The sequence below is a fragment of the Felis catus genome, chromosome B1, assembly GCF_018350175.1.
Source record: "Felis catus isolate Fca126 chromosome B1, F.catus_Fca126_mat1.0, whole genome shotgun sequence".
In the NCBI taxonomy this organism is placed as follows: Eukaryota; Metazoa; Chordata; class Mammalia; order Carnivora; family Felidae; genus Felis; species Felis catus.
Window position 1 is genome coordinate 42018900 of NC_058371.1, and position 27635 is coordinate 42046534.

Consider the following 27635-nt stretch of genomic DNA (forward strand, 5'->3'; position numbering starts at 1 on the left):
TTCAAGAAGTACAAAATACTGGGGCACCTGGGTGGCTCAGTCAGTTGAGCTTCTATTTCGGCTCAGGTGATGACCTCATAGCTCGTGAGTTCGAGCCCCACGTCAGGGTCTGTGCTGACAGCTCAGAGCCTGGAGCCTGCTTCAGATTTTGTGTCTCCCTCTCTCTCTGCCCCAACCCACTCACATTCTGTTTCTGTCTCTCTCAAAAATAAATAAACATTAAAAAAAAAAAAGAAGTACAAAATGTTGCTGAAATTCAGAGGAAGAAATAATTGCATCTGGTTGGGGATCATTGGAAAAGACTATTGTAAAGTGAGTGCAGTAAAATGGTTTGGGAATGAAAATGTCTGGTTTAATCCTTACTCTACCATCTACTAACTGTATGACCTTGAGCATGTTACTTAAAGGCCTCTCTGTGACTTCGTTTCCACATTAGGAAAATATAGCAGGTTATTTACAAAACTTAAAACTGATTAGAGTGGGAATTAAGTTTTAAGAACAACAAAAACAATAATAGCAAAAAATACTCAAGTGTGTAGACAGTACTTGGCATGAAGTTTTTTCTCAATAGGTGTTAATTATCATTTTATAGTAATGAAATTGCATTTGAAATGTACCTCGAAGATGAGGTAGCTGGATGTTGAGGTAACATTTAATACTTCTGTTCCAGATACTTCTTCTGCAAGACTGTCCCAGAATTCTTAACAGCAAACTCTAGTTTCTTGCCCAAAGTTGGGGCTTCTGGACTCACACACAAGCTCAGGTCTACTCAGTGTTTAGAACCCAACTGACCTTAATCAGACAATTAGATAAAAAGAATGATCTGAGAGAGGCCTTCAAAGAATGTCCTCATTTTGAGTTTCTTGCAGTCATTTGCTTTCTACCTGCTCCAAGTCCTCATTTTATACAACATTTCAAGTTTGATATTCAATCTTCCAACACCAGAAAGAACATTTTCTGCACATTTCCAGTTACATGTGGTCTCTAAACCCCAGCTCCTACTCAGGCTTTCTGCTTTATCCAGCTCTCTGATAACCAGTTGCATTTTGTCAAACATCTGTTATTAACACATTTTTCTCCAAAGACCATGGATTATAAACATTGAAAATAAATAAAATAAATTGAACAATCCTCCTGGCTGAATTTCCTAAAATCGTTGTCCTAATATTCTTTGAGACTCTCTGGATAGAGTATCTTTACCATTTTGATTAGAGGGGTTTATTTTTTTTTCCCATTTGCATTTTTTATTTTTCCATTTAAAAAGAGTATTTGTATTCTTTTTTCTCAAACACCTACAGCTCATACTAGAATCTGGCTAATCTCAACATTAACTGATTAAATCCAGCTTTGAGTCACGGTGTTTGATAAATGCCTAAATCTTCCAAAATTGGAAGGGTTTTCTCAAAAAAACAAATGAACTCTGTGTATAAGGGTGACATCTTTTTAAGTGTTGGCCACTATTATTTAAGTTATAACTTAATGATAAACATTTTGAAGATATTTTGTTTCTTTTCTTTGAGTTAATATTATCTGGACCATTCTATATTGTGCTAAGAATAGCCAGATATAGCCAGAATCTGGACCTCAGTCAGAATATAAATTTACATAACCATCATTAGAGTCATATATATCTGCCACTCTTAATAGTCTTTAACAACAAATAGAAAATGCATGGTTTTCTATAGCTTTTAGGGTCACAGAAAAATCTTAGTCCATTTCATGCTGAGTAGTCAAATACAAATCAAAATCTATAAAGCTAGCTTTCAGAAATGTTGGTGATATTTCAAGCTCAGGACACAAGTAGTTCAAAGCTCTACCCACAGCCTCTGGTGCTATTATCGTCTCCAGAGATATATGTCTTTTCTCTTCCTTATTTAAGTGCCCTTTCTTCTAAAGACACCTAATAGGCTAACATGTGCACTTTACTCTTTTTGAATTCTAAAACCATAACCACCGAACTTATTTCTGTTCTAACAAAAAGATCATATAATAACCTTTAAGTAGATGAGTTTCAGACCTCTAATTTTGTTTCCTTGACAATGGATAAAGTTGAAATAATGGATTTCGTTTTCTAACATCTTTTCGGCACTAAGTAAGATAAACTTACTAATAAGTAAGATTTTCATGGTCAGACAACTTACTAAATTGGAATCTATGTCCCTGAGTATCTATATCAGAAAAGGACACCTTAAGTGTCTGCCATAGATGGGGTTAGCTCTAACATGGCTCATTTTAAATCCAGCTTTGGACCAACATAAGTCTTACTCGGGGCAGCTGTGAGTTGGGGGTTCTTCAGATTTCTCAGCAGCCTCCATACTTGGAAGGTTTGGAAGTCAACTATACAGGTTTCAATTTCTTCATCTTGGAACAGATGTCATAATTGTGTTATTCCATATTAACTAAGGGCCTGAAGATAAAAGTGTGCCTCCCATGGAAAGGATAGACCAGGTAAAATGTAATCAGAGATGCTCACTATAGCCAGGAAATTTAGTAGCCAACATCTATTGTTCCCCTTTAAAAAAGTGACAGGAAAGAGGTCAGGCTCTCTCACACCAGTATGTCAGGAAAACATCAGTACAAGGAAAAGATATGTCCGTGCTTTGCAGTGTATGTATACATTGAAGAGGCATCTTTCATTTAAAATTTAACTCTCAAGAAACCCAGTAGCAGGTACCTAGTCAACCTTCTAGAACATGCAAGTGGTATTTCTATAGTGAATCTAGAGAGTTCATTTCTGTGGATTGAATTGGTTCACTCATGATCTGGAGATTTTCAGTATTATGACACGTTGGTGAAAGAACACCAGAACATTCACTGACTGGGTCAAGGGTTTAACAAATAAGTGACCTACTATGTGATGGATTCTAAGTCACATAGTACAAAATAACAAATTAATAACTTACATTTCCTGTCTTTAAAGTGATAATGTAATTTTTTAAATGTTCAAATGACTCAGTCGGTAAATGACCGACTCTTGGTTTTGGCTCAGGTTTGTGACTTCAAACTGTGCTGGCAACACAGAGCCTACTTGAGATATTCTCTCTCTCTCTCTCTCTCTCTCTCTCTCTCTCTCTCTCTCTTTCTCTCTGGCTCTCTCTCTTTGCCCCTCCCCACCTTGCATTGTCTCTGTATTTCTCAAAATAAATAAATGCCTAAACCCCAAAGCTCTGTGATTCTAGAGAGATCCCTTGACTCTTGAGTCCATTGAAATTGCAGGAGAGGACACTGGTGCCTCCACTCCATGGTGAACGTTGGGGAGCTCTCCAAACAGCTGGCAGTGAAGGAAGCTGGGTGACTGGGCACAACATGGACCATGCCTCCCAGAACAATGTAGGTTTTAAGTGCAGGTTTTAGTGCCCAAGGTAGCCTGGAAGCCTGAGTTATGAAGGGAAGAAAGAAGGCAGGTGCAGGAGCCATGAGGGATGTCAGGTATAAACAGGATGAGTTACCGAGAAGTGCTTGTTGTTTTGTTGTATGGACTTGTAAGGCCTTACCCCCCAAACTACTTTCTTCTCTCAAAACTTCACATTTTATGAGTTCTTTTTTTTTTGAAGAGCACTCATTACTTATTTATGGTGAATTAAATCTTGTAACACCTAATAGGATATTTTCAATGCTATTAAGTGAGGGAAGAAACCAGGAATGAAAATTAAGTTAAGAATAAATGACATCTGTGATCAAAGAATGATGATTAGAGACATTTATTTGTCCAACTTCTGTTAGAAACCACTCTAATTATTCTTTCTCCCTTCATGCTCATAAAACTTTCTCTAGTGTATGGTTCTAGGAAATGATAGCAAATGATTAGCTCCTATAAGATAGTGCACAGATAAAAGAGTAAGACTGAGTCGGATTTTCATAACAAGAACTGCTTCATTGTTTGAAGGCAGATTTTTTTTTTCACTCTTCATGTGGGTAATTTTTCTTTTAACCTAGAAGTAGGATTATTCCTGGATCTTTTGATTAAATTATCTCATCCTGGGCCCACAATGGATGTACAATAATTAATAGTCTTTCTCTTTTCAACTGTTTAATTAGAGTTGAGGCCAGCATAGGATTTGAATGACTAAAGTCAATGAATATCATGAATATCATTCCACAATATTCTCTGCTAATTATGAGTAATTTCTTCATTCGCAGGGGAGAATGTGACAGGCTGTAACACTGGGCCTGCCTTCTGATGTGATTTCAGGGAGTTGTTTTCTTCTCTCACAGTGATACCCTTTCCCACATACACACATGCTAGCTAATGGCCAAATTATATTTTTCCACAGGAAAAAAGTTATTTTGTCTACTTTCCTATAAAAGTCCCAGGGATAATGGCACAAAGGGATGTATAAATAACAAATGTCAGAATCTTACCTGTGAGAAGTTTAGATGGGAGGGGACTGAGATAGAAATATTAAGGGCATCATTGAGTCGGGTAGAGAAGGCAGAGGGAGGAGATGAGACTGGCAAGAACAAACTTGGCCTATTTGGTCAGGGTCAGGCAAGCTTGAAGAGATAATATTTGCTCCTTATACTCTTGACTTATAGAAAGACAAGTGGGAAATATAACACTGAATGAGTTAAATATTTTTTCTATGCAAACATGTTTCTAGATTCCCTTACCATCATACTTTTGTCTGTTATGATTTCTTTGGTTTCTCTAGCTTAGTGCTCGTAAAGCAAAGATTTCAACTATTTTGGAAAAAACACAGATGTACTGACCTCACGACTCACCCATTTTTATCCCTTTGAAAGAGAGGGAATAAGTAGCTCCTTTATCATTTTTAGTCAGAGAGAGGTGGCTAGATAGCAGATATGTGAGAGAGTCGGAGTAGCCTGGTATGAGAGAGTGGGGAACTCCTCTGTCAGCCATTGAGTGTAAGGCCAATGGCTGCCCTGTGGATAGTCTGACCATGGAAGGAGCTTGAAGGGGCTATGAAACCCCACTTCTGCTTCTGAGCATCCTCCCCATAACCCCAGTCTCTTCCTGGTTTTCAGATTCAAAGGAACAGAGCCACTATAGACTAAAAAATCATGTTAATATCATCTCTCCTCATAGGTATGGATCCAATCAGAGACTTGGAGGTGGAGAGAAATATATTATGATGTCATGCAGAATTATGCAGACCAAAAAATTTTTAAAGCATAGCTCTAAGTGAAATTTTATAATCTAGTTTAGAATATTTCCTTTCCTTTTTTTTACTTTAAAATTATTTCTCCTCTAGTAGTGTTCAAAGACAGTAAATTGCATCCATTACTTTTGGATTTGGACAGCAGATGTTGTCATGATTTTCTGGCATGTCCTTTTCTAGAGCCATGGTACTTGAAAATGATTCAGTTCTGTTCCATATATTTGCTTGATGTTGAGCTCAGTGTCTGATATCATGTGGATATAAGACCAGCCAGTAGTGTGATCTCTGCCTTCAAGAAGCATAGAATTTAACTAAGAAAACTAATTAACAAACATAATAAAAGAGCATCAAAATGCTCATATGTGATTGTGATTTTATGTAACATCATGCAAAGAATCAAGAGAAGGGAGAGGTGAGTGCAGACATGAATAACAAGAGAAATGTGCTTGGATGAGATGAGCCTGGGCTGAGGAACAAGGATGATCAGTCTGGGATGGGCTGAGTTTAGGAGCATCTAAATGGAGATGCCAGCGGGTACTTAGGCTTATGGGTCTGGAGTTCTGAAAATGAATTATGGCTGGAGAAACAGTTTGGGAGTCATTAGCTCATAGCAGGATAATGAAGTAGATGAGATGGTAATAGATGAGATCATTCAAGGAGTGTGTGTAGAGAAGAAGGATAAACACACATTCATGCATGCATGTGCACATGCACATGCACATACAGGGTGACAAAGGAAGAGAAGTCAGTACTTTTTCTCATGACACATTTAATATTTCTAATGTTATTTAATAATATTTAATATAATTTAATTTATATAATATTTAGTATATCCATATTATTTTATATTAAACATTAATATATTTTATATTGAATATTAGTAATATTTAACATAATTTAATATAAATATATTAATAATATACCTAATAATATTAGAAATAATAATATTTCTAAGTAGGAAGACAGGACAGATTAGTGCTTCAGAAGCCAAGGAAGAAAAACATTTCAAGAATGAGGGTGGTGTTGTTCAGATTAACTAAATACAGATGAGTCAAGTAGGAAGAGGACTGAAAGAATCCAGAGACTTTGCCAATCAGGAGGTAGTGGTTGATTTTTGCCAGGGAGTCTTGCTGAAGTTTTGACACTATGATGACCACAATGGCTGGGGTAAGAACAAAGTAAGGGATTTCCTTACCAATGTTCTCACTGGGTGAGGGAAAAGGCCCTGCAGCTTCAGAGATGACCCAATGAGAAGGGCAGAGGGGGAAGGATTTGCATGAGAACTCAAAATTAAATAGAAGAACCCTCTTTTAAAATAAATAGTATGTGGAATTTCATAAAAACAGAGCTCTATTAGAAGTGGACATGTAGGGTCAAAACTACCACCCACTAAACTTTTCCCCTGGGCCCTACTGTTCTCTGGAGGTCTGAAGAACAATTTAATAACATTGTTGACAGGACAACAGAGGAAAGGGTCTCCAGCCTGGGGTATGGACACGATTCTGATAGACTGGAAGAGCCTTAGTGAGTTAAGCTTTAGACACATTGCTTTTGAAGTAATGGTACTTTATCCAAGTAGGGTGGTCCTGAAGCAAGCTTGGTATGCAGATACAAGTCAGGGCTTAAAAATGGAGATTTTGGAGTCCGCTAGATAGGTGAAATTTAAGCCTGGAGAATAGGTGTATCCTCCAAAGTAGAGAAAGGGCAGAAAGAAAAAGCAGCACCATGGACATTGTATTCGCCAGGATTCAATCGGAGAAGCAAAACCACTAGGAGGTGCCTCCCTCTGCCCTTGCCCTCCTCTGTCATACACACACATACACTCACACACAGATACACACTCTCACACACACACAGACACACTCACACATAGACACATACACACACAGTCTCACAAACACATAGAGAGACACACACACAGACTCATACTCTGGCACATACACTCTCACACACACACACACACACACACACACACACACACACACACACACAGGGATTTGACCTTAGACAATTGTGGGAGCTGGTTAAGCACTATCTAAAACTGTTGCCTTTACCTCTGCTGCTAGAGCCTGAAGTATGCAGGACAGGCTGTTAGGGCAATGGATATAAAGTGGGGAAGAGCGAGGCCAAACTTGAATTCCCAAGCAGGAGCTGGAACTGTATGGGGGGACAGAAACCATGTTAATGCTCACCACCTTCGACCTCAGTGGAGCAAATGTTCTGCAGGAGGATGTGACACTTACATGTGTGAGCTACAGAAGCACTGACCTTCCGAGTGTAAAGAGACAAAACTAGAAATGGACAGGGAAGGGAATCCCAGGAAACGCCGTTCAGCTTAGCCATGCTCTGCAGCACATGTGTTTTGTAGCCATGCTACAAAATCACCACGGCACACTAAGAAAACTGCTACATAACAATAAAAGACACAATAGTCAAATGCCAAATGAGAGACCAAAACATTAAGTGCCAAGTCATTTTGTCTCTCTTTGAAAAAAATTAAACAAACCAAAACTAGAGTGACTTCAAAGGCTTCCAGTTTTCTCAGGAAGATAAGCTTGTTTTATTAATGAGTGCCATTCTGAATCTCTTTGCTTTAGCTACGTATAAAAATTATAAATGAGAAGACCATTTCTTTTTATTTTTTAACTGAACCATATGCCTTTAATGAAAATATTCTAGACTCACATGTGTCAGAAAATTGATATCCACGTAGGAATGAATTATACCCAGCATACTAAAAAATTAAAATATCACCTGGAGAATACATGATTTTATCAGCATACTGAGATTAATTTGAAGGGAGAGATACCATGATTTGTTTTCTCATTGATGAGCAGAAAGAAAATTCTGCTAGTGCTATGGCTTAGGGATTTATTGCAGAGCTTTCATGGGAAATGGACCATCTGTGGTTGGACACATTATTATTTATATAATGTGTTCAAGACAACAAGTTATGATAAAATATCCAATTTCCTTCGTGAAATTGTCTATTTTACTTTCTATATATGTGTGTGAAGTTTGACAGGGTTGTGAAAGATCATTCTGAAGAAAATAGCTTCACCACTTTGTAATAGGTGGGGCTGGAGATGCATCAGGTGGCACTTACGTTGTCAGTGGCAGGAGGCCACTTACTGAGGCCAACACCAGGACAAGAGTTAATTGGAGAGTTGGACAAACATCAGGGAATTAAAATGTATAAACCTTACAACAGATATGGAGTCGTCACCCAGCCCAGCACCTCTACGAGTCATGACTAGGAAAGATGACCAAAGGGTTTGGTCACAGAGGAGCTTATAGGGACCGTTTCTTGGTGCTCTATTCTTTTCTGTCATCACACTTTCCAGAAAAGATCTAACCCGTTTGATACATACCGTCAAATCCAGCCTTGACTCCAGACTCTCTAGTCGGGCATCTCAAACGTAACATGATGAAAAAGAGAACACTCGATTTCCCTCCATGACCTTATATCTCTGTCTTCTCTAGGCTCCCCACATCTCTAAACAGCACTACGATTTATCCAGTTGCTCAAGGCAGAAGTCTGCAAACTAACCTTGATCCTTTTCCTTCCCTCCATTTACATGTTAGATCTATCAGCCAGTCCTGTGACACTGCCTCTGTATCTCATCCCTCCACCTCCACGTCTGAGCCTCTGGTCTCTATCTTTTCTGGCCTCCCTGCATCAGCCTCCTAACTTGCTGCCTGTGGGCCCATTTTCCTTTCTCTGTGCCATTCCTCTGCAGGAGCCAAAGCCTGCTCTCACAAATGCAATCTAGATTTTATTCCTCTCCACTGAAAATCCACTGAAGGTTGCCCATTGAACTCAGAAGTGCATCCAAACTCCTCTTGCTGGCTCACACAGCTGAGTGCAATCTCATGTTTACCCACCTCTCTGTGCTAGCTCACACCAACCTCCTCCTGCCCACTGTGCTCTAGGAATGCTGACCAGCCTTTGTTCTGATTTTCAAACAGCCAAATGTTTTTCTGCCTTAACTTTGTGTTTACTAGCTGGAATCTCTTCCTGATGTGTTTTCCACCAACCACCATGTGACTAACCCCTTCTTGTCAACCAACTCTAAGCTTAAATGTCTCCTAGGTGTTCTTTGTCACATAATTCTATTTTAACTCTCTACCTAGCACTTATTCCTCTCTGCTATTCCTTCCTCCCTTCTTTCCTTCCTTCCTTCCTTCTTTCCTTCCTTCCTTTCTTCCTTTCTTCCTTCCTTCCTTCCTTCCTTCCTTCCTTCCTTCCTTCCTTCCTTCCCTCTTTCTTTCTTTCTTTCTTTCTTTCTTTCTTTCTTTCTTTCTATTATCTATCAATCTATGTATCTATATCTATCATCTCTCTCTATATATATATTCATCCATCCACCTATCGATATATGCTTTCATAAATAGGATAAAAGTTACAGAAGAGCAGGGATTTTTCTGGATCTTGTTCCTTGCTGTATCTCCAGTGTCTAGAAGGAACCAGCACACAGAAAACCTGAACTGCATTCTAGTGTTAAAGACAGAGACAGATAAATTTATTATAATATGGGAAATGCCATGTTAAGGGAAGGCAGAGAGTGCTATAGAAGCACAAGAGGGGCAGCCAACCCAGCCTGTGAGAAGACTTCCTGGAAGAGGTGGTATTTGACTTGAGTTTTTAATGAGTAGGTGTACAAGAAAGGTAAGGATGTTGGTCTAAGAAGTGACACCACCACTTTACTAATGTAAAGGCTGACTTGGATCTTTAGAAAAGAGCCTGGTGGAGAGAGAGAGAAATAGGCCTGAGCCATTAGCAGGAGACAAGAGCTCGAGTAAGTGGTCCTAAATGTCATTAATGAGAATGAGGGGGAGAGAGGCAGAGAGAGAGACAGACAGACAGACAATACTTATAGGTAGTGGAATCACATTGAAGGATTTATTTATTTTTTTAATTTTTTAAATGTTTATTTGTCTTTGACAGAGACAGAGAGACAGAGTGTGAATGGGGGAGGGGCAGAGAGAGAGGGAGACAGAATCTGAAGCAGGCTCCAGGCTATGAGTTGTCAGCATAGAGCCCAAAGCGGGCTCAAGCACACAAACTGTGAGATCATGACCTGCACCAAAAGTCAGTCTCTTAACCAACTGAGCCACCCAGGTGTCCCCACATTGAAAGATTTTAAAAATATTACTCTGACAGCAGATTGCAAAAGCCTAGAAACAGAGAGAACAATTAAGAGATTAGTAAGGTAGTCCAGGCAAGAGGTGCCAAGCTCCTGAGGTAGAAGGGTGTTTGGAGCACTGGGTGGAAGAAGGACTGGGGGGGTCATCTAAGACATTAATGGTGCCATGCAGTGAAGGAAGGACACCTGCAGGTGGACTCTGCAATGGCCTGGACTTCAGACTTGAGCGGTATGGACTGGTGGCATCACTTGAATAAAAGAGGAAAAGTTGATTTGAGAGAAAGAGGAAAATCATGAATTCAGTTTTATCCATGGTAAGTTTGAGATGTCTGTGTAGCATTGAGAAAGATTTTCCAATAAAAATTGGATGTATGAGTTGGGACAGGAGGGTTATAAAATTAGGAGTGGAAATACAGATTTAGGAATCCTCTTGGAGGTATTCATTCAAACGATGAGCGAAAGCACTATTGAATAAAAGGACATATAGAATAAAAGGCAAGCAAGGATGAAACCTTGGAAAATAGCAAAATTTTAAGTGTGGGTGGGAGAAATTATGTGAAGGAGATCAGAAAGAGATAGTTATAGAGGTAGGGGAGTCATGTGGCTAGTATCTCAGAACACTGGCCAGATTTTAAGAAGGAGGGAGTGATAGGCAGAGTCAAATGCAGGGAGAGAAATCTGGTAAGATACAGTCTAAGTGTTGTCTGAATAGTCTGGAGTGTGCTGTTTTGATAACCTTAGGGAACGCAACGTGTGGAGTGGTCAGGAAAGAAGATTGACTGGAGTGTTGAAGGGTGAGTGAGAGGTGAGAAAGGGAAGATGAGGGAATAGAGTATTCACTGGGTGACTTAACTTTTCAAAGAGTGTGAGAAAATCTAGAGAAGTTAGGACCAGAGAGCTCCAGGCTTGAAAGAGAAGATCCTGTCCTCCAGTAGAAGGAGGGCCCCACACTCTGAGACTAGAGGAAGAACAGAGGGATCATAGGTACATTATTTATTGGAGGGAAGGAGGCAGGGGGAGTTTCAGCTGCATGAGTTCCATCTAATCAGTGAGGAAGGACTGATTAGAAGGAGTGGCTGTATATTTCATTCTAAAGAACACATGCTCTGACACTTAGTAGTTGTCACATAACTCACTAGTTGTGTGATGTCTGGAAAGTAGCTTAACCTCCCTAAGATTCAGTTTCTTTATCTGTAGAATGGGGATACCAGTGCTGATCTCATCGGGTTATGAGAATCAAATAAGATCATTACCCTAAAGCTAAGCACAGTGCTCCATCTAGGCAAGCTCTCAGTATATGTTAGCTGCTGCTATTGTTGTCACTGTTGATCATGAAGGCTGCAGGGGATATCTGAGGTGGTGACTAAGAAGGATTTGAGAGGTAGTTGATGAAGAACAAATAAAAAGATAAGCAAATGTTATTGGTAACCCAGCTGGGATGGATGAGGAAGTGGCATGAAGCAGAGTAACATTTCCCCCAAAGATTTTAGTGTATTTATGATTGTTTAACATTTTCAAGTGAGCTCTGTGGAGGCAGAAGTTTATGTCTAATGTTCTCATTGATGTATTTCCAAAATCTCAATTCATTTGTTTAGTTAATTTCTGTTTGTTTTAAAAGACAGTGATGGGTTTATAATTGTTGAATGCAGAGGCAGAAGTTGGTAGTTTGATTGCAGTTCTAATGGAAGCCTGCTCTATCCTTGCCTTTTACCCAATTATGAAAGCCTTTAAGTGACAAAATTACTTAGGAATGATCCCACCTTTTCTCATGTCAGGTTATATAACTATAAGGAAATTTAGGGAATGAAATACTAAGATGGGATAGTAGTGACTTTGATATATGTAACACCTGTAATTCCTATACCCCTGAGTGGCAGAAGTGGCCATCGGCAATGCTTTCGTTAATTTCCCTCACTTTCAAGTGTCCTCCTATGAAAACTGATGTTAACAAGTGCTGTGCAATTGGATATGATGATTATATGAAATGAAGTGTGTGAAATACCTGGTGTACACGTTGGCACAGAATGAATAATCAGGAAGTATTTCTTTTCTCTCCCATATTAGCTAACACAGTCACTGGTGTGGGAATGGATTCATGCAGAGAGTATAATATAGAAGAAATGATGTTAGATTGAAATTGAGGGGTCCTGAATTCTCATGCCATCCATATTACTCATTTTCTATGAAACTTTAAGCAGTTCACTTTAAGTCATCTACCAAATGTAAAATAGTAATTTTCCTACTTTCCCAATGGGATTATTGTGAGGATCAAATGAGATCAGACATGAAATGCTACCTAAATGTAAGGTGCCATTAGTTTGGTCCTTAAAACCACCTGAAAGGCATTCTTATCTTAGGATGAGAGTACATCATGGCTTTGGAATTTGTTTTAGCATTTTCAGGCCCCATTTTTCTGTGATGGCACAAGAAACTCAGCAGCTATCTTGAAACGCAATGTATCACCTATTATAACTGCAAAACATCAGAACATCCAGATTTCCTCTGTATTAACTATATGCTATTGTATAAGAAATTTTCCCAAAATCAAGTAGCTTATGCAACAAGTATTTGCTATCTCATAGTTTCTGTGAATCAGGAATACCAAGACATAGCCTGGGGTTGAAGACATCTTCAGGCTTGAATGGGGCTAAAGAGTGTGCTTTCAAGAGGGTGTACCCACATGGCTATTGGTGAGAGGCCTCTGTTCCTCCCACAGGGCTCTTTCCTCATCCAGAGTGAGAAATCCAAGAAGAACAAGGAGGGGGACACAGTACCTTGTGCAACCAAGTGTCTAAAATCACACACCATTAACTGTATTTTTTTTCAAGAAGCGAGTTAAGTCCAGGCACAGTAATGGGGGAGTTGGGGTAGAGACTAGTCTCCTTCCCTTGAAAGGAGGAATGTGAAAGAATCTGTGGATGTGTTTTAAAGCCACCACACTTTTTCATAGTCAAAGTCAAGGAGTGATCATGTGGAGTCCCCTTGGGCATCAGCGGAGTGTGTGGCTGCCTTACTGGTCAGTGATACATTTAGCATGAGGAGACTTATTCTAATACAAATATTAGTTCAATTTATTGAAAGATCTCTAATGTAAATGGCTTATTTGATCCTTTCCAGGAGATGGGTTTTAGTAAGTAGACTAGGGAGGATTTGGAGAGTAAGTACAGGGATGGGGGAGCGGCCAAGTGGGAGAAGGACAGAGAATTAGCCCCTAAAAGCACAGCTTTACAACTACATGTGTTTATGGAGAGCTGGGCTATGAGGCCTGAGGAGGACTAAACTCTTTGAAAAGTGGCAGTAGCAGCAGCAGCTCGATTGGTGGACAGATGACCTAAAAAAGTAGTAACGATACTGAAAACGTTCCTCAGACCCTGCAAAAGAAGAGCTCTCTCCTCAGAACCGGAGCTGGGAATACAGCCGGAAAGAGTGAGTGGGTTCACAAGAGTAAGAGAGGGTTATTATGAGAAACCTTTCCAAGTAGATTTCAACTTTGGAGAAATACCAAGCTGTAAATTCATCTCAGACATTTAAAATGCATTAGATGCCACCACAGCCCTGGCTGTCAATTCAGCCAGCATTTATTGAGCAGCAATTGTGTGTCAGATGCTGTTCTTGTGGCATACACATTTATCAGTTCATTCAATCCTCCAAAACACTGTATGGGAAGTTTAATTATTATTCTCCTTTTATAGGAGATTAGTGCTCTGGAAGGTTAAGTTCCTTGTTCAAAGTCACACAGGTAGCAAAGGGAAAAACTGGGATTTGAATCCAAGTTGTTTAAACTTCATTAGCTTTCATTTCTTAAATGAGAAATTGCAAATGCAGACATATCAGGGATTAAAAAATATTTCTTAAAACGTGGTATCTCCCTAACTAAAAGACTGGTATCTGCCTTGTTCCATGAAGAGTACCTTGCTCTTGACAACACAGTTCAAAATGAGGGTGATGACTTTCAGATCTCTTCCGCACATTTATATCTTTCTCATTCAGAGATGAGGCTGTGTGTTTCCCACAGCAAACTGCCCACCTTTCTTGAACATTCAGGCTGTACCCAATCCCAATGCATCTTCCACTACGTAACAACTAATGACAGCCTAAGTACTCAAACAGGGCAACCTAAAATTACAAAATTTCAAATACTTGATTTATAATTACACTTTTAATTAAAATGTCAGTAGAGCAATTTGATATCTTTTTCATAAACCTTATCTGTAAGGATTTGCTCATTCACCATTATTCCTTCAGGGGAAAAAAAAAAAAAAAAACATTTGCTCTTTCTCCCTCCTGTCTCTCTAAGACTTTTGGTTTCTACCCTTGCCCTCCAGGCCTGTGTGCCATTCAACCAGGCCTTCCTTCATTTAGCCAGTAAAATGCATTCACTTTTTCAACATGCATTTATTGAACATCTGCTATGTGCTAAGCACTTTTCTAGTCACTGATGAACCATTGTGGGTTGTGAGCCAGCCACTGTGCTTGGCTCTGTGGGTGCAGAGATGTTGTGTAAAACACCACCACTCTAATGGAAAAATGCAGTATAACAGGAGATGTGATGGCATTTCAGGTAGGATACAGTGGAGATGTATGAATATTTACATCTCTAATCTTAATAGTGCCATTATTAGTTAAGTATATAATATACTATTATTACATATGATATATCATTTTGCCTAGGGGTCATAAGATGGAGGAGAACCATGTCAGATAAAAAGTAGGCTTGGGGAACCTGGGTGGCTCAGTTGGTTAAGTGGCCAACTTCGGCTCAGGTCATGATCTCGCGGTTCATGAGTTGGAGCCCCATGTTGGACTCTGTGCTGACAGCTCAGAGCCTGGAGCCTGCTTCAGATTCTGTGTTTCCATCTCTCTCTGCCCCTCCCCTGCTCATGTTCTGTCTCTGTCTCTCTCTCTTTCTCAAAAATAAATTAAAAAAAAAAAAAAAAGTAGGCTTTCACCAGACAGTCATTGCATTAGTCTGGGACTGGATCCCCTGAGATGTAGCTGCCAAGAGAGGATTAAATGTGTAAGTACATCATTAGGGGAAAGAAGTGAAAGAGAAAGTGCAATGTGATGCAGAAGAAACTGGGAAAGCTGTTAGACCACATGTCTGGCCCTGAGTAAGGGAAAGAGGGAGGGGAAAGTCAGGTGGAAGTATCCTAGACCATTGTGTGGTCCTTGGAAAAAGGAGCCAAAGTTGGCCTCAGAAGAACTCCCCACCTTCCAGAAAAGATCTGCCTTCATCTCTGCTGCCCTCAGGCATGGTCTGGGAGGAGCCCAGGAGAAGTAATCAGAGCTCAGTGTCAGAACTTGCATCTCTGTCTCTCTTGGTTGATACTGTTCCCTGTAGCTGCAGGTCTGGGAGGCACCTTGTCACTGTGAGGCCAGAACTCCAGGCAAGAGGATAGATTAAACAAAGGATTTGCTTAAAGCAGCTTAGTACACTTTAGGAGAACAACAAACTCAAAATGGCTGGAGAGTAAGGTGCATTTTGATTGGGGAAATGAGGAAGCAAGAAGGGCAGGTATTGAGAAATAATACTGGAGAGGGTCAGTAGCCAAATTACAGAGTCTAGTGTGTAAATCTAAGGGATTTGGGCAATGAGGAGACATTGGAGAATTTTAAGTAAGGAAGGGACCTAATCAGGTTTTAATAAATCAGTGGATAGGTTAGAAGATATGATAAGAAACAGGGAGAGGAGGTGAAACAACTTATATTCCGAACTATCATAGCCACATCAGAAATACTAGCTCAGGGAGTTGCTTGACAAGTAGAATGAAGATCACTCAATTACCAAGTATGTCGGAGGAGTCTTTGATTCCCAGATTTCTAGACAGAGGAGCCATTCCCTCAGCTAAGGACTGTGTAAAGAGACACTGGTTGGGAAGCTAAAATGTCTTGGACAGTGTGGCATTTGAGGTCTCTCAGCACTGTCTTACCCAGCGCTGAGACGAGAACTCAAGGCTTGAGATGCATGCTGGGGAGTTGTGAGCCTTTCTTTCTCAGGAGACATTTTAATGACACAGCACAGTTGGCCGACTGCCTCAAATCTTGTAAGGAGAGGGTGTTAGTGAGCTTGCTTCTCTTTATCTATGTCTCCCTTTTGACCTTTGTCTGCTGAGCAGAAGTTAGTAAAGAGAAAAACAGCTACAGATTAATGTAACAACTATGAGATCATGAAATTGCAGAATTAATTTCTCCCAAATGGACAGGTACTCCATCAGCCCCATCCTTGTCTTTGTCTTTCTTTGTTTTGGGAGAACACAGCCTTGCACTCTCCAAACAGATATGTGGAGTGAATCTGCAGACACTGGTCAAGAGCTCCCCTATATCTGGACAGCTGCTGGTGGATGGATGGCCAAACGTATCTGACTTCCTTGTCCCAGCAGGGCAGAAATCACCAACAGAAATCGCCAAAATCTCTGATAGAACAATGTGCTTTGCTTCCAGACCTCCTTCTGATTATTTACGTTTCATGCCATTAATTCAGGCAACATAAAAATTGCCAACCAAAATTGTATGCATAAATCACACAATCTTGGGGCAAGGGAGAAGAGAAAGAAAGATCAGTGTGATTCTCTGGGGGACGTGAAAAGGGCTTAAGATCTCATTTTTAAAACTACCTGCCCTGGGAGATGTGCAAAGTACTTCATAGCATTTTTTCCTTCCCCTTTTCTCCTCCTCTTTTTCTTCCTCCTCCCCCTCCCCTTCTCCTCTTCTCCTCTTCTTCATCTTTATCTCATCTTCTTTTTTTTTTAAAGTAAATTTAAACTTTATTTACTTATTTTGAGGGGGAGGAAGAGAGAGAGAATCCCAAGCAGGCTCTGCACTGTGAGCACGGAGCCCAGTGCAGGGCTTGAGCCTACAAATTGTGAGATCATGACCTGAGCCAAAGTCAAGGGTCAGACACTCAACCGACTGAGCCACCCAGGTGCCACTCATCTTCTCTTTTTTTTTAAGTTTATTTATTTATTTTGAGAGAGACAGAGCATGATCAGGGGAGGGGCAGAGAGAGAGGGAGAGAAAGAATCTCAAATAGGCTGAGTGGTCAGTGCACAGAGCCCAATATGGGGCTCAAACTCATCAAACCGTGAGATCACAACCTGAGCCAAAATCAAGAGTTGGATGCCTAACTGACTGAGCCACCCACATTCCCCTATCTTCATCTTCTTTTAATTCACAGAATCCTTAATGATCAGCCCACTTCTTAGTTCAAAACACACTAATGGCTGTCCCTCTTGTTCATCATAAAAACCCAAGCCTGCACATTGGCCTACAAGGCCCCCCCACAGCAAACCCTCCTACCTCCAGTTATTTCTTTGCTTCCTCCAGCTTCTCCTCCTCCTTCCCTCAGCTGCAGCCACACTGGCCTCCTTGATGCTCTTGGAGCCCTCAGCAGTGCTCTGGCCTCAGAGTGTTTGTGCTCGCTGATCCCTCTTCCTCCCAACCACCTGTCACCTGGCAAGTTCCTAGCACACACAAATGGCAATTTCCCTGACCACTCCATTCAAAATTGCAGCTCTTGTTCCCACATCATCCACATCCTCTGCCCTGTTTTATTTTTCTTTATAGTCCTTATCACCTTCCCATGCACTGTGCAATTTCGTTATTTTAATGTGTTGCCAATGTTTTCATACTAAACTGTAAGGCATGGAGTTTTGCCGCTTTGATTTCCCACGGTGTGATCATCACATTGCAACAGTGCCTGGCTCTAAAGGGCCAATTCTTCATGATCCCCATTCATAGATGGGGTGACTTAGCTGAGAACACTGAGATCATTTTCCCAGGTCACATGATCACTACACAGTGAAGCCTTAAATTCAAACACAGATTGGTCTGGCCCCAGGATCCACATTCTTTTCTCCACATTGTGGCTTCTTTCCTTTCCAAATTGCTAATTAAATACTTTCCTAGTATCAGGGGATGGCTTCCATTCAGAGAATGGCCACTCTCTAGACTCTGAATTCTTGGTCAGGGAGTCAGACTGTGAGAAAGGCCAAGAAAGGAAAGAAATGACATCAACACTAGCGTAGGGGTTCTCCATGCTCACAGGAGTGAAATGCCCAGCACTTCATGAGATCGCTGGAAACACCCTTCCCCACCCCCAGTCTGGATCACAGGCACACTGGCTGTGGGAAAACTGGTGACACACACGTGCCAGCCAAGAGTTCCACGTAGATTGCATTCACAGATGTCTAACTGAAGCTTGCTGTTTATTAACAGAAGCTGCTTTGCCATTCAGAAATGGGAGTTAATCAAAATATTGCAAATGGCGCACCTTGAGAAATGTCACTCCTTATCATGATTGCATTTCCATATTTTTTCCATGTTTGGTGCGTGTATGAAATGCTTTTAGAAATTATACACTACTCACACCAGCCCCTGGTGGCAGGATGCATCTGAGTTTGTTTGGAGGATCTGGCAGAAACGGTATTGAACCATATTTCAATGCAGCTTTATGTGCTGCACATAACCTACATTTCTATAGCAATCGGTTAGAAGCAGAGCAATTCCTGGCACTTCCTCACACAGAGCCCCGGAGAGCCCTGCTCCCTTCTCCCTTCCCTCTCTGTCAGTCATCAGGGAGTAAAGGTCAGGGGCTGGAAGCAGATAATTATGCTGCCTCAGGAATCAGTGTTTCCCTCTTAGGACCCTTGGAATGTAATTCATTTCTCATGTCTTTCTTCTCAGGTATTAACAAAGTCAACAAAAAAAAAAAAAGATTTTTTTCCCCATCAGGACTTGCCAGCCCTGATTGAGAGCAGTCAGCATGAATTTTAATCACAATGTCTATTTTTCAGCCCTGAATTTTCCATAATCAATTGCTTTTTGTTTATTAATTGAAAGCCAATATGTATAGGGTTTTAGAATTGCTGGATATTGACCCTAGGAGACTACTCATTCACATTCAGAACCCGGCTGGCGTGTGCTTCTCCATAGAGCCCAAACTTATGTAAGAGGTACATTAGAAGATGATTTTTTCTTGTTGAAGTGATTCACTGTGTGGTTCTTTAAATGGGTTAACTTGTGCTGTAAATTAATTTACACAAAAGAGAGTCGAATCCTCTCTCATTATTTATTTATTTTTTAAAGGAACAAATCTATATCAGAGGTGAGATACAGGTGGATTCTCCTTATATTGACCTTTCTTTCTTACTGTGTGCCTCAGGGCTTTGCTCTGGTTTGTTTTCCACTAGTTACTCTACCCTGTTTACATTTCTGAGGTGGGTGAAGGAGGTTGTGATGTCAGGGGTATGTTCACATGAGTGTGACTCATTGCATCCCCATAACTTCTCTGAGGGGAAAAGACTATGGTGATGGCATTTGAATAGGCACACATTGATTGTTGTTTGTCTGTTTGCCAGGATGTAGTGAGGGTATGTCAGTGTTTCACAGAGGACTACTGGAATCAGAACAAAGCATTCTTTGATTTCTTTTCTACTTGGCACTCCATAACACTTCTTCTCCCATTTACTGATTGTATTAGTTTGCTAAGGTTGCGGTAACCACCACAGACTGAGTGGCTTATAAAACAGAAGTTTATTCTGTCACCGTTCTGTAGGCTAGAAATCCAACTCAATGTGTCAGTAGGACCCTGCTCCATCTGAAGGTACTGAGAAAGGATGTTTGAGGCCTCTCCCCCAGCTTCTGATAGTTCCTTGGCTTGTGGTAGCCTAAAGCCAATCTTCACATGGTGTTTTCTTGATAGACATAACTGTGTCCAAATTTCCCTTTTCTGGAAGAACACTGGTCAGGTTGGATTAGATTAACTCTACTGCAGTATTAGCTCATCTTAACTAGTTACATCTGCAATGACTCTCTTTCTAAATAAGGTCACATTCTGAATACTGGGAATTAGATCTTTAACATATGAATGGGAATCACATAATTCAGTCCATAACACTGACCATTTTTATCTGTTGTTGCTTAACAAATTATCCCTAAACGTGGTGCCCTAAATATTTACTATCTCACAATGACCGAGGGACAAGAATCTAGGCATGGTTTATCTAGGTTCTCTAGCTCTGGGTTTCTTCTAAAGCTTTAGTCAAGCCTGCCCTAGGGGTGAATCTGTCTACAGTCTCACTCAGGTGATTGTTGGCAGGATCTGGTTCCTGGTGAGTGGTTGGAATGAGGGTCTCCATTCCTTATGACATACTGGCCAGAGGCATTTCTGGGCATGGACAGCTCATAACAATCTGAACAAGCAACACGGCAACAGACAGTGTGGGAGGTAACAAGATGGAAATCACAGTGTTTTATGACCTGATCTAGCAATAATACTGTCCATATTCCATTTGTTAGAAGCAAGTCACTGGATCCAGTCCACACTCAAAGGGAGGGGATCTCAACAGGACAAGGATACCAGGATGCAAGGATCTTTGGAGAGCACCCATCAGATGCTGCTTACCTTGGTCTGCCCTCTGGGCCGTCCTTTTTCATGAAAGCCTGTGCACGTTTGTATCCAGCTAGTTTGGTGGGCTTGCTTCTTGCCAGTAGACTTTCTAGGGTCGGCCGACCTCATTTTTTATTGTCTCTACTCCTTTCAATCCAAAATACCACTGTTTCTGCTGATCTAATTTTCTCAAAAACTCTGAGAGATTTCTGTGAATCTTATTGGGGTTTGCTGTACTAGAAAAAAAAAAGTCACATGCTGAAATCTCTTAGAGAAAAGCTTTTCTCTAGTTTGGATTTTGTTGAGAAGGCTGAAACAAAAGTCCTCATACTTCCCAGGGGTCCTATTGTTCCCGAGACAACTTGTATGTAGTGCCCTCACTCTCTTCAGCAGCCCCTTGTGTGGGATCCACTAATGGTCTGATCCTTCGATCTTTTTGAAGTCCTAACCAAGGGCAATGCTGTCTCATTCAGCTTTATTTCTAGACCACATTTTCCTGGCAACCTGGAAGCCATTTCTTAATTTTAGCATCTTTTGCTATCTAGAGAAGCTGAGAATTTTCAAAATCATCAAATCTTGGCTCCTTTTTGTGTAACAGTTCTTCCATCAATCTGTCACTCTTGCAGTTTACTGTAAGCAGTAAGAAGAGGCTGCAACACAGCTTGAAAAACTCCTGGGCAAGATCACCAAGTTCATTAGTGCTGGTCAAGACAAAATTGTCAGGTGGAATATGTACTTTAACAGCCGTCCCTCTCCCCAAACCCTGGGAATAAATACATATGCTCCCTGTGGCATTTCCCTGCTCTTCTCCCCGCCCCCCACTCTCCACCCCCTCTGACTTCATTGCCCTTTGTAGTTCCTATGTTTTTAGAACCCCCAGTCTGACAAATATCTTGTTTCCAATAGTTCAAGTATTAGATTCAAGTCCTTGGACACTTAGAGGTGTGTAGTGATAGATTCATCTTACAAGCAAACCATTGACAATGCTATAGTTAGCTAATATGCTATTCCCACTACATTATCTCAATTAAAAAATACACCATAGACTTTAAAGAGTATTAAAGTCATATGGTTATATAAAGTTATAACTCTAATGATTTACATTTGAATAGTTTTTCCACTAATTTTACCATTTACAAAGGGCTTTCATTAATCCATTTATTTGTCACCAAAGTCCTATGCAGGAGTTGTCTTAACCTCAGTTTAGAGAATAGAGACCTGGGGCTCAAGGAAGATGAGTCATTTTATATCTGTTGCATGATTTAGATGGTGTCTCATGGCACCAGGACTCCAGACTACCCCAGTGTACCCCACTCTGCATCATAGAAGTCCTGCAGGGACAATATAGAGGATATAGTTATTTGGAGTGGGGATCATGATGGGAGGATCCTTTCACTAGGACGATTTCTACATGTGCCTCAATTCTCTCTACATCATTGACTTTGCCTATTATAGACACTGCAAGGACTTTTGTAGTCTGTGATTTGTTGTTTTGGTCCAGAACCAACCCAGGTGCTCTGGAGGATGCTGCATCAGGCCACGGCTTCCCAGAGACTTTCTGTGAGCACATGCTGACTTTCTTGATCCTCTTCTTTGGCCTATGTATAAGACAGAGTTTTGCTCTGTTTACAAAATGTACTGACAACTTTCAGTAGTGGATTTGAGCATCTTCTGAAAGGGTTGACTGTTTCTAGTTGGTGCTGGTTAACAAATAAACTCTGAGCCTGAAGGGGGCGGAGGGGAGAAAGGAAAAGAAAATTAGTACAGAATCCTCTTTATCTGTGGATTTGTCATTTTGGAGTTTGCTATAATTTAGATGAGCTGACAGAAAACTGCTGAACTTGGAATTGAATGTCTTAAAGGATTGAGTCTGTCTCCATGGCAGCGACGTTGGCCTGGCCCCAGGATTTCAGCATGTTGGAGGTGAAAGATCCTGGAGAATGGCTTTGCCCATTTCTCCATTGAATAGCTGAAGAAGTTGAGGTTTCCCAGATGAAGCTACACTTTCAACGTAGCCATTTAGTGGTAATTCCAGGCCTAGATTTTAAATTGAAGGCTCTTTCTGAGTTCACTTGTTTTGGGGTTTTGATAATAATATAATAATTGTCAAATAACTAGTATGAAAATTGCATTATCATTGTAGTATTATTTTTACCACCAGCAGGCCAGTCAGGGTACCTGAGTCCTCCCTGGCCCCTCAGTGACTCTTGCATTGGTACAGACCCCATGCCTCCTCTGTCAGCTTCTAGACCTCTTCCTCTCCATCCCAGCCTGGCGTCTCTCCCTGAAAACTGGCTACATCTCATCCCACCACACTTCCCAGTCTCCTTCCTAGCAATCAGCCTCACACAGTATTTCTTTTCTGTTTTTATCATTTCAGTCCCCTGTCCTTCCCTTTCCCATGAGCTCCCTACATACCCCACCAACACATGCTTCTGCCAGCTCATTCCTTTGTTTCTACTACTCTGCTTCACGGACTTCAATTCCTATCTGCCCAAGGGCCAGCTTGAGGAGTGGCTTTCCACCTCTACAGTTGATGACCTGGGCATACTAAGAGTCATTTGGAATTGTTGGCCTCCAGGTTCTCAAAAGGTACATACCCCAGGACATTTGCATATGAGTGGAAGGAAAGGAGGACAGCATCTCAAGGGTTTGGACGTTTCCTCTCTCCTAATTCCTAAACTTACAGTCACTAAAATGTTTGAGAGAAGCTACACATTATTTGAGCATAATAGCAGGCATTCTCTCCATTATTTTTCATTTTATCTTGCATTTTGAGAAAAATTAATGGAATTTACATGATTGTAGGACTTTAAAAAAAATGAATTTGGCAGGGAGCCTGGGAAGATAGCAGAGTAGGAGGATCCTAAGCTTACCTTATCCCATAGGTACACCTAGATCACAGCCACAGCAGTGTAACTAACCCAGAAAATAACCGAAAGACTATCAGAACAGACTCTCTGCAGTTAATCATAGAGAGGAGACCACATCAAAAATGGTAGGAGGAACAGAGACACATTCAGGAGCCAAACTCCCTGTGAGACCAACCACAGACAGGAGGGACACCAAGAGCACAGAGAAGGGTGAGGAGCAGACCACATACCTGTACCCCAGACAGGAGAGACCTCTACTGGGAAGATGAGTCCCTATAATATTTGGCATCAAAAACCAGAGGGGCTTAACTATGTGAGTTTTTACAATGAGTGAGGCTTAACTCTGAGTACTTTAAATTTCAGCAGGCTTAGCTCTGTGAGAGCCACAGAGCAGTAGGAAACTGAGTCCCTGCACTTAAACAGCCAGCATAACAAACAATCCTGTGAAGATACAGCATAGAAGCAGCAGCTGAAAACACTTGGGGTATACTGGAAAGATATTTATTTACTGATCTCAGAACGTGCACTGGATGCGGAGGATCTTTATGAAACTTCTCCAAGAACAAAAGAGCTAGCAGGTGCCATTTCTCCTCACCCCCCCAACCTTCAGCCTAGATATCTGGAAACCTGCCAGAACCAGTGTGCAAACACTCACACATAGCTTGCTAACAGCTTACCCTGCCTGTGTGTTCTCCTGTAGATCTGTCCCATCCAACCTGCCCCACTTGGTGGGAGTCCCTCCAAGATGGCACCTGAAATTCTACAAGCAGCCCCAATAGTGGCCAGCACTACTCCAACATGATTCTTGCCCTAGGAAAGGGGGAAGGTAACCACATACATCAGTTTGACTGTACCCCTAGCAATGAGTTAGTGGCAGACATCTGATCTCACTTTTGGCATTTCCCACCAACAAAAACCTCACAGGGGACAGGGAAATAAGAGAACCCTGTAGTTTGGAGTCACTGCAACCCCAACAGACAGACTGAGGGAAGACATCTGATCTGACCCAACTACAAGACCAAGGCAGACCCAGACTGGTCTCTTAAGGCACAAGGACCAAACCCGGTCTGCAACAGGCAAAGGGGGCCATTGCAGATGACTGGATTGAAGGCAAAAGCATTTCAATCACAACATAATGGTGCACAAAATATATGAGACACCCCTGAGTCACCTGGTTCTGGTGGACAGGGGACACTGCACTGCAGGGCACTACAGGACCTCTTCTTCATAAGACCACTACTTCCAAGATCGGGGACGTAGATGACTTTCCTAATACATAGAAACAAACACAGAGAATTAGAAAAAATGAAAATACAGAGGAATATGTCCCCAATGAAAGAGTGTGACAAAATCACACCAAAGGGCTAAATGAAATGGAAATAAGCAATCTACCTGACAGAGAGTTCAAGGTAATGGTCATAAAGATACTTACTGGACTTGAGGAAAGAGTGGAGGACCTCAGTGAGACCTTCAACAAAGAGATAGAAAATATAAAAAAGAACCAATCAGAGATGAAGAACTCAATAGCTGAAATTAAGAATACACAAGAGAGAATAACTAGTAGACTAGAGAAAGCAGGACAGATCAGCAACCTGGAAGACAGAGTAATGGAAAGCAACCAAGCTGAATAACAAAAAGAATAAAGATTAATAAAACAAGAATAGATTAAGGGAACTCAGCTACATCATCAAGTATAATAACATTTGCATTATAGGATCCCAGAAGGAGAATAGAGGGGAAAGGGGGCAGAAAACTTATTTGAAGAAATAATAGCTGAAAACTTTCCTAACCTGGGGAGAGAAACAGAAATCCAGATCCAGGAAGCACAGAGAGCCCCAACAAAACCTACCCAAGAAGGTTCACCCAAGACACATAGAAATTAAAATGACAAAAGTAATGAAAAAGAATTTTAAAGGCAATGGGTGAAAAGAAAATAATTTTATACAAGAGAAACCCTATAAGACTATCAGCTGATTTTTCAGCAGAAACTTTGCAGGCCAGAAATGAATGACATAATATATTAAAAGTGATGAAAGGAGGAAACTTGCAGCAAAAAATATTTCACCCAATAAGGCTCTTGTTCAGAATAGAAAAATAGATCTAGCCTTTCAAGAAATGTTAAAGGGAAGTCTTTGAGTGTAAAGAAAAATAGTGAGAAAATTATGAAAGGGGGACACCTGGGTGGCTCAGTCAGTTAAGTGTCTGACTCTTGGTTTCAGCTCAGGTCATGATCTCACAGTTTGTGAGTTCAAGGCCACATTGGACTCTGTGCTGGCAGTGTGGAGCCTGCTTGGGATTCTCTCTATCCCTCTCTCTCTGCCCCTTGGCTGCTCACACACACACACATACTCTCTCTCTCTCTCAAAATAAATAAATACACTTAAAAAAAGAGAAAATTATTAAAGGAAAAAATTTTTCACAGGTAAATACAAACTTACTAAAAGTCGTAGATTAATGATTTATAAAAACACTATGGAGGAGTGCCTGGGTGGCTCAGTTGGTTAAGTGCCCGACTTCGGCTCAGGTCATGATCTTGTGGTTCATGAGTTTGAGCCCTGCATCAGGCTCTGTGCTGACAGCTCAGAGCCTGGAGGATGCTTCGGATTCTGTGTCTCCCTCTCTCTCTGCCCCACCCCTGCTTGCATTCTTGTCTCTCAAAAGTGAATAAACGTTAAAAAAAATTTTAAAAACAGTATGGAGATTAAAGCACAAAAGGAATAAAATCAATTATATGTATAAAAGTCAATCAAAGGACTCACAAAATAAAAGGATAGAAATTGTGACACCATATATGTAAAACATGAGGAGAGAGTAAAAATGTAGGGCTTTAGAATGGGTTTAAACCTAAGCAACCATCAACTTAATATAGACTGCTATATGCATGGGATGTTATATGTCAACCTAATGGTAACCACAGATGAAAAGCTGGAAACCTATAACAGATATGTGAAAAATAAAGAGAAACTAATCCAAGCATATTACTAAAGAAAGCCATCAAACCACAAGGGAAGAGAGTAAGAGAAGAAGGGAACAGAGGAACTACAAAAACAACCATAAAACAAGTAACAAAATGACAGTAAGTACATACCTATCAATAATTACATTGAATGTAAATGAACTAAATGCTTTACTCAAAAGACAGAGGTGACTGAATAGGTAAAAAAGCAGAACTCATCTCTGCTGCATACAAGAGACTCACTTCAGACCTGAAGTCACTTGCATATTGAAAGTAAAGAGATAGAAAAACATTTACCATACAAATAGAAGCAAAGAGAAACCCAGGTATAAGTCTAGCAATACTTATATCAGGCAAATGAATTTTAAAACAGACTGTAACATGAGATAAAGAAGGATACTGCACAATAATAAGGGGAACGATTTAACAAGAAGATATAACAATCACACCCAACATGGGAACACCCAAATGCAACCATTTACAGATATAAAAGAACAAATTGATAGTAATATACTTTTAGTAGGGGGCTTTAACACTCCACTTAACATCAGTGGATGGATCATTAGACAGAAAATCAACAAAGAAACAATAGCTTTGAATGACACTTTGGTTTAGATGGATCTAACAGATATATTCAGAACATTCCATCCAAAACAGCAGAATACATCATCTTTTCAAATGTACATGGAATCTTCTCCAGAATAAATCACATGTTAGATTACAAAACAAGTCTCAACAAAATCAGAAAAGATTAAAATCATATTAGAACAGAAATAAGTGAAAAAGAGTCTAAACAACAGTAGAATAGATCAATGAAACCAGGACATAGTTCTTTGAAAGGATAAATAACATTGATTAACCATTAGTCAGACTCCTGAAAAAGAGAGAGAGAGAAAAGACTCAAGTAAGTAAAATCAGAAATGAGGAGAAATAACAACCAACAGAACAGCAATACCAAGGATTATATATAATACAAAGGATTATGCATTATACATGAAAAATTATATGTCAATGTTTGGACAACCTAGAAGAAATGAATAAATTCCTGGAACCTTTAACCTTCCAAAACTGAATCAGGAAGAAATAGAAAATTTGAACAGACTGATTACTGACAATAAAATGGAATCAGTAATCAAAAACTCTCAACAAATG

The 27635-nt window shown here is 40.5% G+C and overlaps 1 protein-coding gene across 7 annotated transcripts in view; it reads left to right on the forward strand.

Moving 5' to 3' along the window:
- ZMAT4 (zinc finger matrin-type 4) overlaps positions 1-27635 on the forward strand; it is a 348048-nt gene that overhangs the window by 304721 nt on the left and 15692 nt on the right. For 4 of the 7 annotated variants that reach the window (XM_045055515.1, XM_045055517.1, XM_045055518.1 and 1 more), the window contains one exon: positions 20564-25759. The exons of 2 other annotated variants lie outside the window; for them this stretch is intronic. In XM_045055515.1, coding sequence (XP_044911450.1) covers positions 20564-20894 — 331 coding nt within the window. In that variant the 3' untranslated portion in view covers positions 20895-25759. Of the gene's footprint in view, positions 1-20563; positions 25760-27635 lie in introns of those variants that run through there. One more of the 7 variants, XM_045055516.1, reaches the window with a different exon arrangement.